This window comes from Gallinula chloropus (genome assembly GCF_964237585.1).
Source record: "Gallinula chloropus genome assembly, chromosome: 12".
In the NCBI taxonomy this organism is placed as follows: Eukaryota; Metazoa; Chordata; class Aves; order Gruiformes; family Rallidae; genus Gallinula; species Gallinula chloropus.
Window position 1 is genome coordinate 5,686,679 of NC_140097.1, and position 11,894 is coordinate 5,698,572.

Genomic DNA, 11,894 nt, shown 5'->3' on the forward strand with positions numbered 1-11,894 from the left:
ACAGCTCCTCATGCTCCTGTGGCTGCCCCACGTGCTCACAAGGCACAGCTTTGCAGCTCCTGGCAGGGTTTCCTTCAGGTGAGTCTCTCCTTGCTCCAGCTTCTAACTCTTAGCAGCCTTTCCCTGGCAGCTAAATCCCACTCCCACTCTGCTCCCCTCCCCACACTTTTTGTAACAGTAGCATCAGCAATGTCCAGGACCCCTCTGAGCCCAAGGTAGTCTCCACCATCCTTAGGTCAAGGTTTCATTTGTCCTTGCCCCTTTTTGTATTTATCACCTGCTGTCTTTTAAATTTCCATTTTCCAGACTTGTAAAGCTCATTCTCAGCTGTGTCTGCTACTGTACCACTGCAGACCTGGGAAACCTGGCTGAGGTACTGCCTAAGACAGAGCAAGCAGCTTTTGAGTATCATGTAAAGGGGAGGGGAAGAGCTGTTTCTGTAGGGTAGAGACAGAAAAAAAGGAAGTTGTGTTTTTCTGGCACACCTCTCTTTGTAAAGGGCAGGAAGGAGGAAAGAGGAGGAACTTGGGACTTTTAACTAAGTCCTCACATGGAGCATGGCAGCAAGTACAAAAAGCAGCTACCCCAGGAAGCTCTTGCAGCATGCTGCTCTGCCTCCAGGCTTCAAGGCCAGCCCTGTGCAGTGAAGCCTTCAGCAGTTAGGATAGGGACTGACAGAGGAAAATAGTGCTTTACACTCTACAAGTCAGGCAGCCAGGCACAAACTGGTGCCCTACATGTACTACCCAGGTCCAGCAGAGCCTGTGAAGCCCTGCTCTGATCCACGTCCTCCCCGAGCAGCCTCTTGAGAGATCACAGGAGGGAGGAGGCAGCCAGATACAGAGACCACAGTCTGACTGAAGCAGTCAGCTTCCTAGTGCTGCTGAAGGTACAGATACCAGTAATCTTAGAAGCAGAAATCCCTCCCAGGTAGTTAAAAGAAATTTAAAATCCTGGTTAAGAAGAGCAGAGTTATGTAAGAGGCTGAAACAGCATGAACAAATGCTTAATTACTCCACCTCTGCAGAGAAGCTTTTGTAAGGATGAAGAGCAAGGCTATACCATTTCTGCAGCTCAGCCATCACTCATCCATCAACAACACTGATACAGGTACAGAGAATTCAAAGCCAGCAGCCCATCACGAGCATGGCACAAGCTGCAGTGTGACAGGTGTCCCAACAGAGACAAGCTCAGTTTTCCAACCTCTTTTCCCACCCTGAAATAAATGCACTTTGGTAATCACCATTAGAATTTATTTTTCTTCATAACTGTGCAGTTTTTTAAAATTCTACAGTAATGATGAAGTCATAGGCTATCAGGTTCTTAAAGAGTGGAAACAGTTCAAAAAAACAAAGACCATGCACTACAGGTGAGGAACAGGCCATTGACTCTTCAGCTGGAATATACAGACGTTTTCAATAAATACTGATCACTTTAACACTTAAATGGAATGACGTGTTCAGATTCCTACACAGTTCACTATGAAACAGCATGGTAAGTTACATAAAAGCTTCAACTTTATGGATCATTGCTTGATTGTTATATTAATTACTTCATTAGAAAAGAGAAATGCAAGAATATTTGAAACGGAGTGTCACCTGGACAACTTTCCCCCCCTGCTATTGTTGGTAAGCTCCTGTTATCATGATAATTCCATCAGATCTGGCAGTTAAGTTAAAATATATATATAAAAGAACCCCCCCACACCATTTCTAGGAGTTGTTACAGGCAAATATTTTCATGAATTTGGAATGGGTTTTCAAAAACTCTATCTTGACGTTTATTGCTTCTACTTGTAAACCTGAAATCCAGTTTATTCTGTTGAAGAGTGTCAGAAGTACAGAGTAGGTGAGATACACGTGCTACTTCTGTCTTTGTGTTCTGGTTAAGAAGAAGGAAGATGAGCCACGTTTGAGAACACCCATATAGCTTCATCTACAGAACAGCCTCTACAGACTAAAGCAGAACAAGGCAAGTCCTAAAGTAGCAGTACTTTAAAACTTTTCTCCCCTCCCATGCTTGGCCATAGTTTAGCCAGTATGCAGTTAAGTCTGACTCTCCTGAGAGGAGTGGTTTCTACAGACCAAGGTTGCAAGTATGCATTTTAGTGGAACTGAGAGTCGCAGTGCCATATGTGTTCTCCATGATTAGATTTATTCAGACTGGTTCTTGGCTGCTAAAGAAGAAATGAGAGGTGAGAACAGGAACCCAGATTTGTTACAAGTATTGAAGTCCTTGCCTGTGAAGCAAGCAACGTGGTCTCAATATGGACCACTCAAGTGAGAGACTTGGACCTGCAAGAGAGACCTTCTTTTGATGCATTCCAGCTCACCTTGAACATTGCCAGCCTGAAGGTGCTACCCAGCAAACACCATGAAAATACCACCTTGCTGAACTCAAATGAAAGGGGTGTTAACTCTTACTAATAGACAAATTTGCTACAAGACAGTTTGACTGCATTTCATTGGTTTCCATCTCTTCCTCCTCTACCCCCCCAGAAGAAGAGACAAACGCTTTTAAGTTAGTATGTATTTGTGTAAACACCAGAACATTTTGCTATACAATAGAAAAAAAGTTGCTGCTCTTATGTTCTTAGAGGAGCCCCAAAGACCTTGGAACATCTGTCTCCTGCAACTATTACTCTGTACCACGTGCATTTCCTATTTTGAACACAAACTGAAAGCAAGCTTGAACAATAGTAAATAGCAACTACACTCCTGCAACAGGTAAAAACGCCACGTTGCAGCTGCTTACTCCTTCACTTTAGATATGTAGTCAGCCAGTTTGTTGATACTATCCTCTTGCTGTTCTAGAGCATCCAGTATGATGCCCATCGGGGTCTTCTTCAAGCCTATTCCTTCCATCTTGTTCTCCAGCTTGTTCTTTATGTTCCGGAGCCTCAGAGAAGCATGGATGAACATCACTGCATGACAAACACACTTATTAGTTGTTAATGCTCAAGGGATGCATAGTTCTTGCAGCATTCATCTTAAGACACGCTCCAAAGCCATGACATCACTGGAAGAAGATGAAGTCTCAGTGACCACTTAGGTAGCCACAGGTACTCATTTAGTAACATTAAATATGGTTTGTGCTGTTTTGAGTGACCTCCACCTCTATTTTGTTTCATGATCATTTGAAATAGAGACAGTACAGGCAACAGCCAACTTAGACTTTGCAGGCTTATTTGAGAAAGCTCAAGTCACACAGCACACTCCCCTAGCCCCCCAGACAAGGAGAAAAATACTTACAGAGGAGAGGCAGCGTGATCCCAAACATGAACACCATGACATCTCCCAGGTAGGAGATCAAGAAGTAGCTAGACAGCATGATGACCACTACAAATGTGGTTGGGTACTGCTTCTTCAGCCTGCGGAGTATATCCTTGTTGTGTGACACCCACACAAACCCCATGAAGACCAGCACCACCACAGTACCGCCAATCAGCATGTTCAGGGGACTCAGAAACCTGGAGAAAAGGGGGAGGAAAGGAAAGAAAGAAAATGTCCCACTTCAGTGCCTTCATCACTGATGTTCATATAGCAAATCTCTAGCTCACTGGTAACTCGGTACTAGGGAGGTAAGGCATAATAAATCAGTTATTTTTGTCTTGATGTTCTCTTTCTGAGCATAGCTCAGGTTAATGAGAGTTTCTGCAGCACCTCATCAATAGAAATACATCCTGGCAGGACCCCTCCTATCCGTGCTATCAACACAATCACTTGTTATCAGACCCAGAGTTAGCAAATCCTGAGAACAGAGAGAGCCAACAACCAGTTATCCAAGGGGTTGATCTCTTCCCTACCCCTGACTAAAGCCAGGCTCAGCCTAAGCCTTCAGATGAACAAGCTTTTCATATTATGCTGTCTAGATCTGCAGCATGGGAAAGGTAGGGCAACACTGAGTAAAGGAAGCTTTCTTATTCTTGAATAAACTATCTTACTGGTTTACTCCCAAAGTTTTACTAACTTGCAGAAGGAGCTTACTGCCACCAGTACAACAGATGGGAGTCCAGTCCCAAGCAAGCACACCTGAGAGTCAAAAGGAACTGGAATATGGGATAAAGGTCTTGCAGGAAGAAGAGCCAGGCCTGGCGAGAGGGTCACTTCCAGGTTTGTGTTCTATTATTGTTATTGGAGTTACCAAGCAAACCAAGCCATTGAGTAGATCGACTCTGGACTATAAACAGCAAGTCCCTTTTTGGGACCAGGGCAACAGCATCACCTGCTCAAACCACTTTCCCAAGCATTTAAAGCCTGCAGAGAGTCAAGCTTTCAGCAGTAACTTTGCTTTGCTTGTTTCTGTACTCGCATGAAGTCCAGGCTCTGTTATATGTCACTTAGATAGTAACAAGCTATAGGATTCTATGTGTCCTCTGGTTTACTTGTACGTGCACTGATCTAATTACACAGTAGCTGAGGGCTCAGAGGTGCTACAACCGTGACAGCAGAACAACACTGCCCCAGTAAAGCCAGATGTAATCAAGATTTCCTCTTCTAGACTTTGCAGTCGGTCTTCCTGTTCCAAAGCTAACAGGCATGATGACTCACCAGTCCACCCCACTGCTGAGGGGCACGCTATGGTTTGTGGTCTGTGTTTCAGATCCGGCACAGGCAGAAGAAATCTGTTGTTGGACTGGCATGCCAAGCCTCTACCTGCAGCACCAAGGAGCATTTTCCTAGAGAAGGAAGGACCCCCAAGGATTGTTTTAGAGCAGACTGGCTCTTAATTCTTTAAGTTCGTTGTGCCAATGGGAGGCAGGACAACTGGATGGAAAGAGATTAAAATTCAGACTAGTTCCCCACCTGCTTCTGCTACTCAGGCTGAAAAGCCAAGAGGGCTTTTTGGAAGTGGTGATAGGGCAGGCTTGCTTGTTGAATCTGAGTCACTCCCTGCAGCCAGACAGATTATTTTTAGCTCCAAATTGTCAATCTTAAGTTTCCAGGCTGGAAAAAGTGAATAGCATTGCTCTGGAAAGAAATCGTTTTCATCTGTGCTCCTTTGCAGCAGGAAAGGGGTGACTCATGACTGGACCACACCAGTGCCTGGTTTATATACATACTAGTGGACATACAAGATTCTTAAATTAGAAGTCACCTCCACATCACAGCTAGCTTGGAACAGAATTGAACAAGTTTACTCAGCTCACAGCAATCCATTTTTTTATTCCCCAAAATCTATGAATAAGGTCATCCTGGAAGCAAGCAAGGGCTAGGGAGAGTTCCCCTCTACGTTTTCCATGTGTCTGGTAAGTATTCTTAAAGCTTTACCTTGCCTACTCTTCCCTCTGCTCTCAGAAACCTGTGAAGAGCATTCGCTCCATATTTATAAGGAAGAGACCAAAGCCTTCCTTCCCTGCTCTCTACCGTGTTCTGATGTTACAGGGTTCTGTGTAACTGACTGGCTAAGAGGGATGTGAAGGAGAAAAGAAAAGAGGAAAGAAAGAATGCTTGAAAAGATCCCACTTTCCTGGGGAGAGTTATTTGAATTACATGTTTTCTCAAGTGGGCTGCATTCCAACGCGTACAAGGAAACAGTGAACATAAGTATCAAGTGAAGTCATTCAGAGCCTCAGAACAGATGGGGATAGCAGTTGCCACTAAAAACTGGTATTTGAATTATCAGCCATGTGTCCACAGACTTCAATAGCGTTGATTACAGTACCAGCTAGGGTGTCATTTGCCCAGCTCCCCTTTGCTGCTTGACTCGCCCACAGAGTAATTCATAGCACCAAGATTCTCCTAGAAAACTGCATATTGAAGCTTCTTCTCCAGCAATGGCATTGTTCAGCAGGGCAGCCCTCCATTATCTGGTTTTGCTCAGCTCTGTTAGCACACTGCTCTTGATAAGACAATAGCTGAAGAGTAAAAAGGAAGACACATGGACACATTTTAGAACACCAGTGTTTGAGCAGATGAGAACTGTGTAATGGTGCTGGGAGTCACCTTATAGTTGAACCACCACCATCTGTATTGGCCTTATTTATACAGGGATCAGAACACAATATGCCAAACTCCTGCTCAGGCCAAGGGGACTGGAAGTCTTTCAAAGCTGCAGAGACAAGGTAGGTGACCAGCCATTAAGTATGTTACAAGGTACTTTGTAAATATTATTCCCTTTAGGGCAGGTTTATGAGACCCCTCAAATACCTAAACATGTAATGCACACAAGTATTAGCATGGCAATGGTGTGGTAACTCGAGTTTACACTGCTCAGATGACTTATGGGAAGAAAAAAAATAATCTTTTGAGGTTGGAGAGGAAAACCACTCACTTTCACAACCCTGGAAGGAATCAGTATGACAGAACTAATGATCCCAGAGCACTCTAGCTTGATGATCTGCATTGGTCTCTGTGGCAGACAGGATACAACCCTGGTAAGATGCTGTGAACTCCAGGACATCTGGGACAAAGTGGCAAGGGAAAGCTGTCACCTAGATCCAGTTTTAACAGTGTTGCAGAGCCACTTGTAATTGCACCCCTCCTGTCCTTCAGAGACTGAGCTGCTCTCAGCTTCTGCTTCAGTACAAAGTAAAGAGGGAAATTAAAGGAAAAGAAACATCCCATCTGGCTGCAGAGACACAGGCACTGTCCTGTCCCAAGTAGCTCTGTGGGATGCTTTGTATTTGTGGAAGTAGTATCAGGAGACAGAAGAGACAGAGTAGCTGGGGGGTGCCCTTGTGTGGGAAGAAGTACTGGTAGCTTCCTTCAGCCAATAAAACCAGATTGAAATGATTTTTTCCCCCATGGATTCCTCTTTTTAAACTCCTCCCTGTAGACATTGCAAGACAGGTTAAGTTTCACATATAGATATAGGAAAGCCCAAAAAGCTCTGCTTTCAGCAACTTACATCATCTATTAGTGAGGTTATTTCACACCTGCACACTTGTGCAGAGACTTGTCAGGAGCAGTGAGCAGTTACATGGCTATAGCATAGGGGAAAAAATAGCTAGGCAAGAGGCATCCTTTGTATAAGACAAAAAGCCTCCAGCAGCATGAGCCCAGAAATAGGACAAGCCACATAAAAAGCAAAAGCAGCTAGCTTCATCCTTAAATCATCTCTATTTTAGATGATTGTCTGAGGGAGATTATTCAGCAGTTGCTGTTACATCTGTTTCTTTTACATGTGACCAAACAGGTCTGGATAGAGGCACAACATCATTTTACAGAGAGCAGGTCAGTTAGGCCATTACATCAAATAGGCATCAAAGGACTTTTAGCTCCACCATGTTCCAAGTGGTGGGCAGGTGAGAGCACTTAACTGCATCCTTCCCCATTTATATTAACTCAATATCAGAGTTCTGCTCCTTCTCTCCCAGTATGTCCAGCTTCAGGGAGGTTCTACAGCTCTAACTAGAGGTGGCATGTCTAACTACATATAGTATGCTGTCCCAGGGGACAGCCCTCAGCATCCACAGAGGCAGCACTGCTTCTCCACTTGCTGTTGCTCACTTGCATTGCTTTAAGAACAGGAGACAGATTCCTTTCTGCAGAACTGCCAGACTGTTACAAAGTGATGTACTAATATTATTATGCACCATATGTTTTAGAGCCATGTGTGTTGTTCACTCATTCTTAATCTTTCATTAGGCATTAGAGAAACTAAGCATTTTGCTGCTCTGGAGCCTTTGTTTTGGCAGGGAAATGACTGGAAGTATGTGAGATAAGGTAGAGGTCTGGGGTAGGCAAAGGAAAAAGGTACACACATGGATTGCTAGGGGTTGTGCAGATGGACAGTGGAAGTTTTAGAGAAGAAGTGGCAAAGGAAAGAGACATCAAACCTCAGGCTGCTGGGAAGACATTATGTCAGAAGAGGATGCAGATTCTTAGAAGCAGCACTCTGAAATCTTCAGCCAGATTTAGAAACTGATTTTTAACAAGTACATGGCAACAAAAGCCTAGAAGAAATTACTTCAATTTAAGTAGTTAAGTTTGAGCTGCAAGACAGAGAAGCCTTGTTGGAGTAGGTGAAACCACAGACAAATGCCACTTATTAACCAGACTGATTGTTTGAGGGAGAGTTGCAAGCTGTTGTGGGAGGCACTGATTTTAATAAATATCTGTACAGCATTCACAATGACAGGGCCCTGGCTCAGGGTAAGGACAGGCAGGGCAGTTCCCATACAACTGGGAGAAAGGGCACAATCTGATTTAGCAAAGATCATGGGCCTTACCAGCAGTGCATTGCAACTGTGTCGTAGGAAAAGAGCACACCACCACACACAAACCCTACTCCTGGTTAATTCTTAAGTGAATTTACAGGACAGGTGGAAGAGACAAGGCTGCTATCACCAGCCTGTATTACCAGAGTAGCATAATTCAGTAGGCTTAGTTTCTTCTTCATGAATATATTAATTTCTAACTTAGTTCTATAGGCTGTAAGTAAAGTTTACATGATTGCAAAGCACAGAGCATTATTTACATGTAACAGTAGCTATCAGAGAAGGCAAATGAAGGGGGAAATGCAGGGAAGTGATGCAGTAGAGTGCTGGGTTTAGGAATCCCACTATACTCACAGGAAGGTTGTTCCCCAACTTGCAGGGAAATGGTAAAAGACTGGAGAGGTCAACTTTGTTGTATGAGAGCTGAAGCTGTGGCAATAAGCACTGTGCTTTCAATATCAAGAAAGCTCTAGGCTACAATTTCCACATCAGCTCAGCACCCCACAGCTACCAAGTACTACAGCAGCTGAAAAGCTCATCTCTGCATTACAAGTCTGTCTATATAATTAGATGGTTTGGAACAGGTAGAGTTGGTCGTGGGCTATGTTTAGCTTTGATCACAGAAGACCACTGCATCGGTCAGCAGTTTCAGTAATCCTGCCCCCAGGCCTGAAGTTCCTAAAAAGCCGTGATTCATCTTGTATCACTCAGGGCTTCCCACCCATTACAAAAGGGAGCGCAAGACAACAGCTTAGTCATCAATTTAAGTCTATCAGGAGAACTTTCTTTACACTGATTCCAAAGAGGCAGTCTGGCCAAGCAAAAAACCTTTTTACTGTAAGAAAGGGATAGTTTTTAATCTAATGAGTATTGTCCTGTTTCTTATAGACTGCTTTTCCCATCCCTGTTACTTCAGTGTTAAAAGGGTCAGATTTGCCATATACAAAAGGCTTTAAGACATGTCATTATAAAAAAAATAATTCAACATCAATATCCCACTCCAAGTATTCTTCATCTATAAGTTTTCAACTCAGAGGGTTACCAGTCAATATTAAGATCAGAAGTGCAATTCTGATATGCATCTCCATCTCACGTGGCTCTATTCCTCCAACACTGCTAAGTGGAAGATACATCACCCTTGGTCTGAAGAAGAAATCAAAGTTTAAAAAGAGGAAGGAATTTAGGCAACTAACTAAAGGTGCTGCCATCCCAGATTTATACACTGGGATATCAAAACTGTTTACGTTTTCCCCTTTACATTTTACCCACCTGTTTGGAGAAAAGAGCTGTCTCCTCCCCATTTTCAGGGCCCCTGCGATTTACTTGTTATTTAGAGCTGGCTACAGTGTTGCACTGCTAAACAAGGGTAGATGAACACAGTTTACACCAGGCTAATGTAAGAACAGCAAGGCCATAGAAGTCCCATTTTGCCAGTCAACTAGTCCACAAAACTGACTGCAACATATCCCTACCAAAATGAAGGAGGAAGGCTATGCTACTATGCCAAACATTTAACCTTCATATGTATCAAGGAAAAGCAAGGTTCTCAGCCCCTCCTTTTACAGAGAGCAGGCCAAAACTCCCTGCAACCCAGAGACTCTTCACCAAGTTGGACACTGGTCCAACAGATTCAGAAGCCCTAATAAGATGCAGGCTGCTTAGCAAAAAGAAAAGTTAGGGGAAGAATTTTAAGCCTCTGCAACGCACAAGATAAGATATATACATGTCAGCCAGAACCACTCTGGCCTTGTGGCTGGGCTATTCTCCAATTTAAGCATTTGCACATTGTTTGTTGTGAAGAGTGGAGTGTTCCAGTTTCCATATTAAAAGCTTAATCATCAGCCTCCGCTGTGCATCTTGCTTAAGAGCTTGCTGACCAAAGACCTTAGAGCAATACTTGAAGAGTCACATAAGCTTTGACTCAAAAAGATTATTATAAGGCTATTTCCCAACTCGCTTCAGGACAGGTGGGGCTGACAGAACATTGTACCAGTAGATGGTCCTGCTTTGGAGGTCTCAATCCCACCCAGAAAAAACAAATCCAATGAACGGGTACCTTATTTATTTTATATTAAAGCTTTTCAGTATGAGCTAGCTCACAAATAAGGCTTGCTCTTCTCCCTGAACATTGGCTTAAAACTGTAACAGAGAGCAGAATGAATCTCTTTTTTCATGAAAGTGAAGTTTATGTCAGTTTGAGCAGTCACAGTGGACAGATTTAGCAAGGAGGAGCAGCTCCTTGCACAGGATGCAGCTCAGTTTTTCAGGGAGCAGCAACATCCGTCAGACAAACCCACGGCTGCTTTCTGCCAGGCATGTAGTGCCCTGCAACGAGCTGGGTGCCAGAAGCCCTCTCCCTTGGGCAAAGGGAAAGATCAGAGGGAGCCCTCAGATCTGTCAGACCCCCACCAATCAAATAATAAATCCTAAACCCGACGCGCCCAACCTAACGAGAGCCTCTCGGCAAGGGAGGCTGTGACAAGGCCTTAATTTTGTAAAGTATCATCGGTGAGAGCAGGGGAAGCAGAGGAAGGGAAGGCAGATCCCCTGCTGCTGCTGCTGCTACCCGACGTCTCACAGCACCCGGATGCCGGGACCGAGCCCGCCAGCCCGTGGCACCGGGCCGAGGCGCAGGGCGGGCCGGCCGGAGAAGGGGGGGGGTCACTCCCGAGCCCGCCAGCCCGGAGCCCGCCGCTCCCACCCTCCCGGCCCCTTCCCCGGCCGCCGCCGCCGCCGGGAGGGAGCGAGGCCCACGCACTGACCCCACGATGGAGACGACGGCAGCGGCCACCATCAGGTAGTTGGTCTGGTAGTAGAGCAGGTTGCTGACCACCCGGTTGTTCCATTTCGAGATGTCCTTGAAGTCGGGCCGGGCGAAGCGGTCCGAGCCGGGGAAGAAATCGTCCCAGGCCCGCAGCGGCGCCACCTGCACCTCCATGGCTGCCGCCCCCCACCCCGCAGCCGCGCAGGCCTAAGAGCGCCGCGGCACCGCCCCGGGGCGGCTCCGGCAGAGCCCGGCCCCGGCCGCTTCTCGACGTGGGGATCAGACGCTGCTGGAAGAGCGCAGAGCCGAGCGGCCGCGGAAGCGGTGGGCGCGTCACACCGCACCGCTCTCCGCAGGCCCGGGCAATGGCGCCTCGCTGCTGCTGTCAGCGGTGTAATGGCTCTTCAGCCAAACATGACGTGCCACATGCAGGTGGAGAACCCAGTTCGCGGCCGCTGTGGCACAGGCAGCTGGGGGCTGAGCGTGAAGGGGGCCACAAAGCGGCTGCCCCAGCCCAGGAGGCAGCAGAGGGGCGTCAAGCCGTTGTGGGGAGGCCCTGCTAACCAGGGTGGCTTTGGAGGGGAAGGCCAGGGCCAGCAGCCATGGTGGTTCGGGCCCCAGCAGTCCCCGGGACTGCGGTTGCTCTTTCAGTGCTTCCACGAGCAAACACTGCCCATGTGAGCACTGCGCAATGCCTGGGTCTGCTGTGCTGTCACGCCAGGAGGTCAAGTCCTTCTCAAAATGGGAGCCGGCAGCAAGCCAAGGGCGACAACAGTGATGGGGGCTGGCAGCCACTTTGCACGGCTCCATCCATGAAGGACTCTGATCCCTGAAGCTGAGGGATCCGAGCCTGATGCGCACCCCTCGCAAGACCTGCTTGCCTGCTCCTGGGCTCACGCACGGAGGAGCTGTTAGGTGGGCTCCCGGGACAGCCCATGGACACGGCCTGGCGGCCACGGTACCAAACCC

The 11,894-nt window shown here is 46.4% G+C and overlaps 1 protein-coding gene across 1 annotated transcript; it reads right to left on the reverse strand.

The window, feature by feature from the left end:
- Positions 1–1,239: 1,239 nt before the first annotated feature.
- On the reverse strand, positions 1,240–11,190 carry ARL6IP5 (ARF like GTPase 6 interacting protein 5). The gene is made up of 3 exons (XM_084269415.1): positions 10,924–11,190; positions 3,252–3,469; positions 1,240–2,923 (listed from the first exon to the last, which is right to left on the reverse strand). The coding sequence occupies exons 1-3, from the start codon at positions 11,097–11,099 to the stop codon at positions 2,751–2,753; spliced, it is 567 nt and encodes a 188-aa protein (XP_084125541.1). The 5' UTR covers positions 11,100–11,190; the 3' UTR covers positions 1,240–2,750.
- Positions 11,191–11,894: the final 704 nt, after the last annotated feature.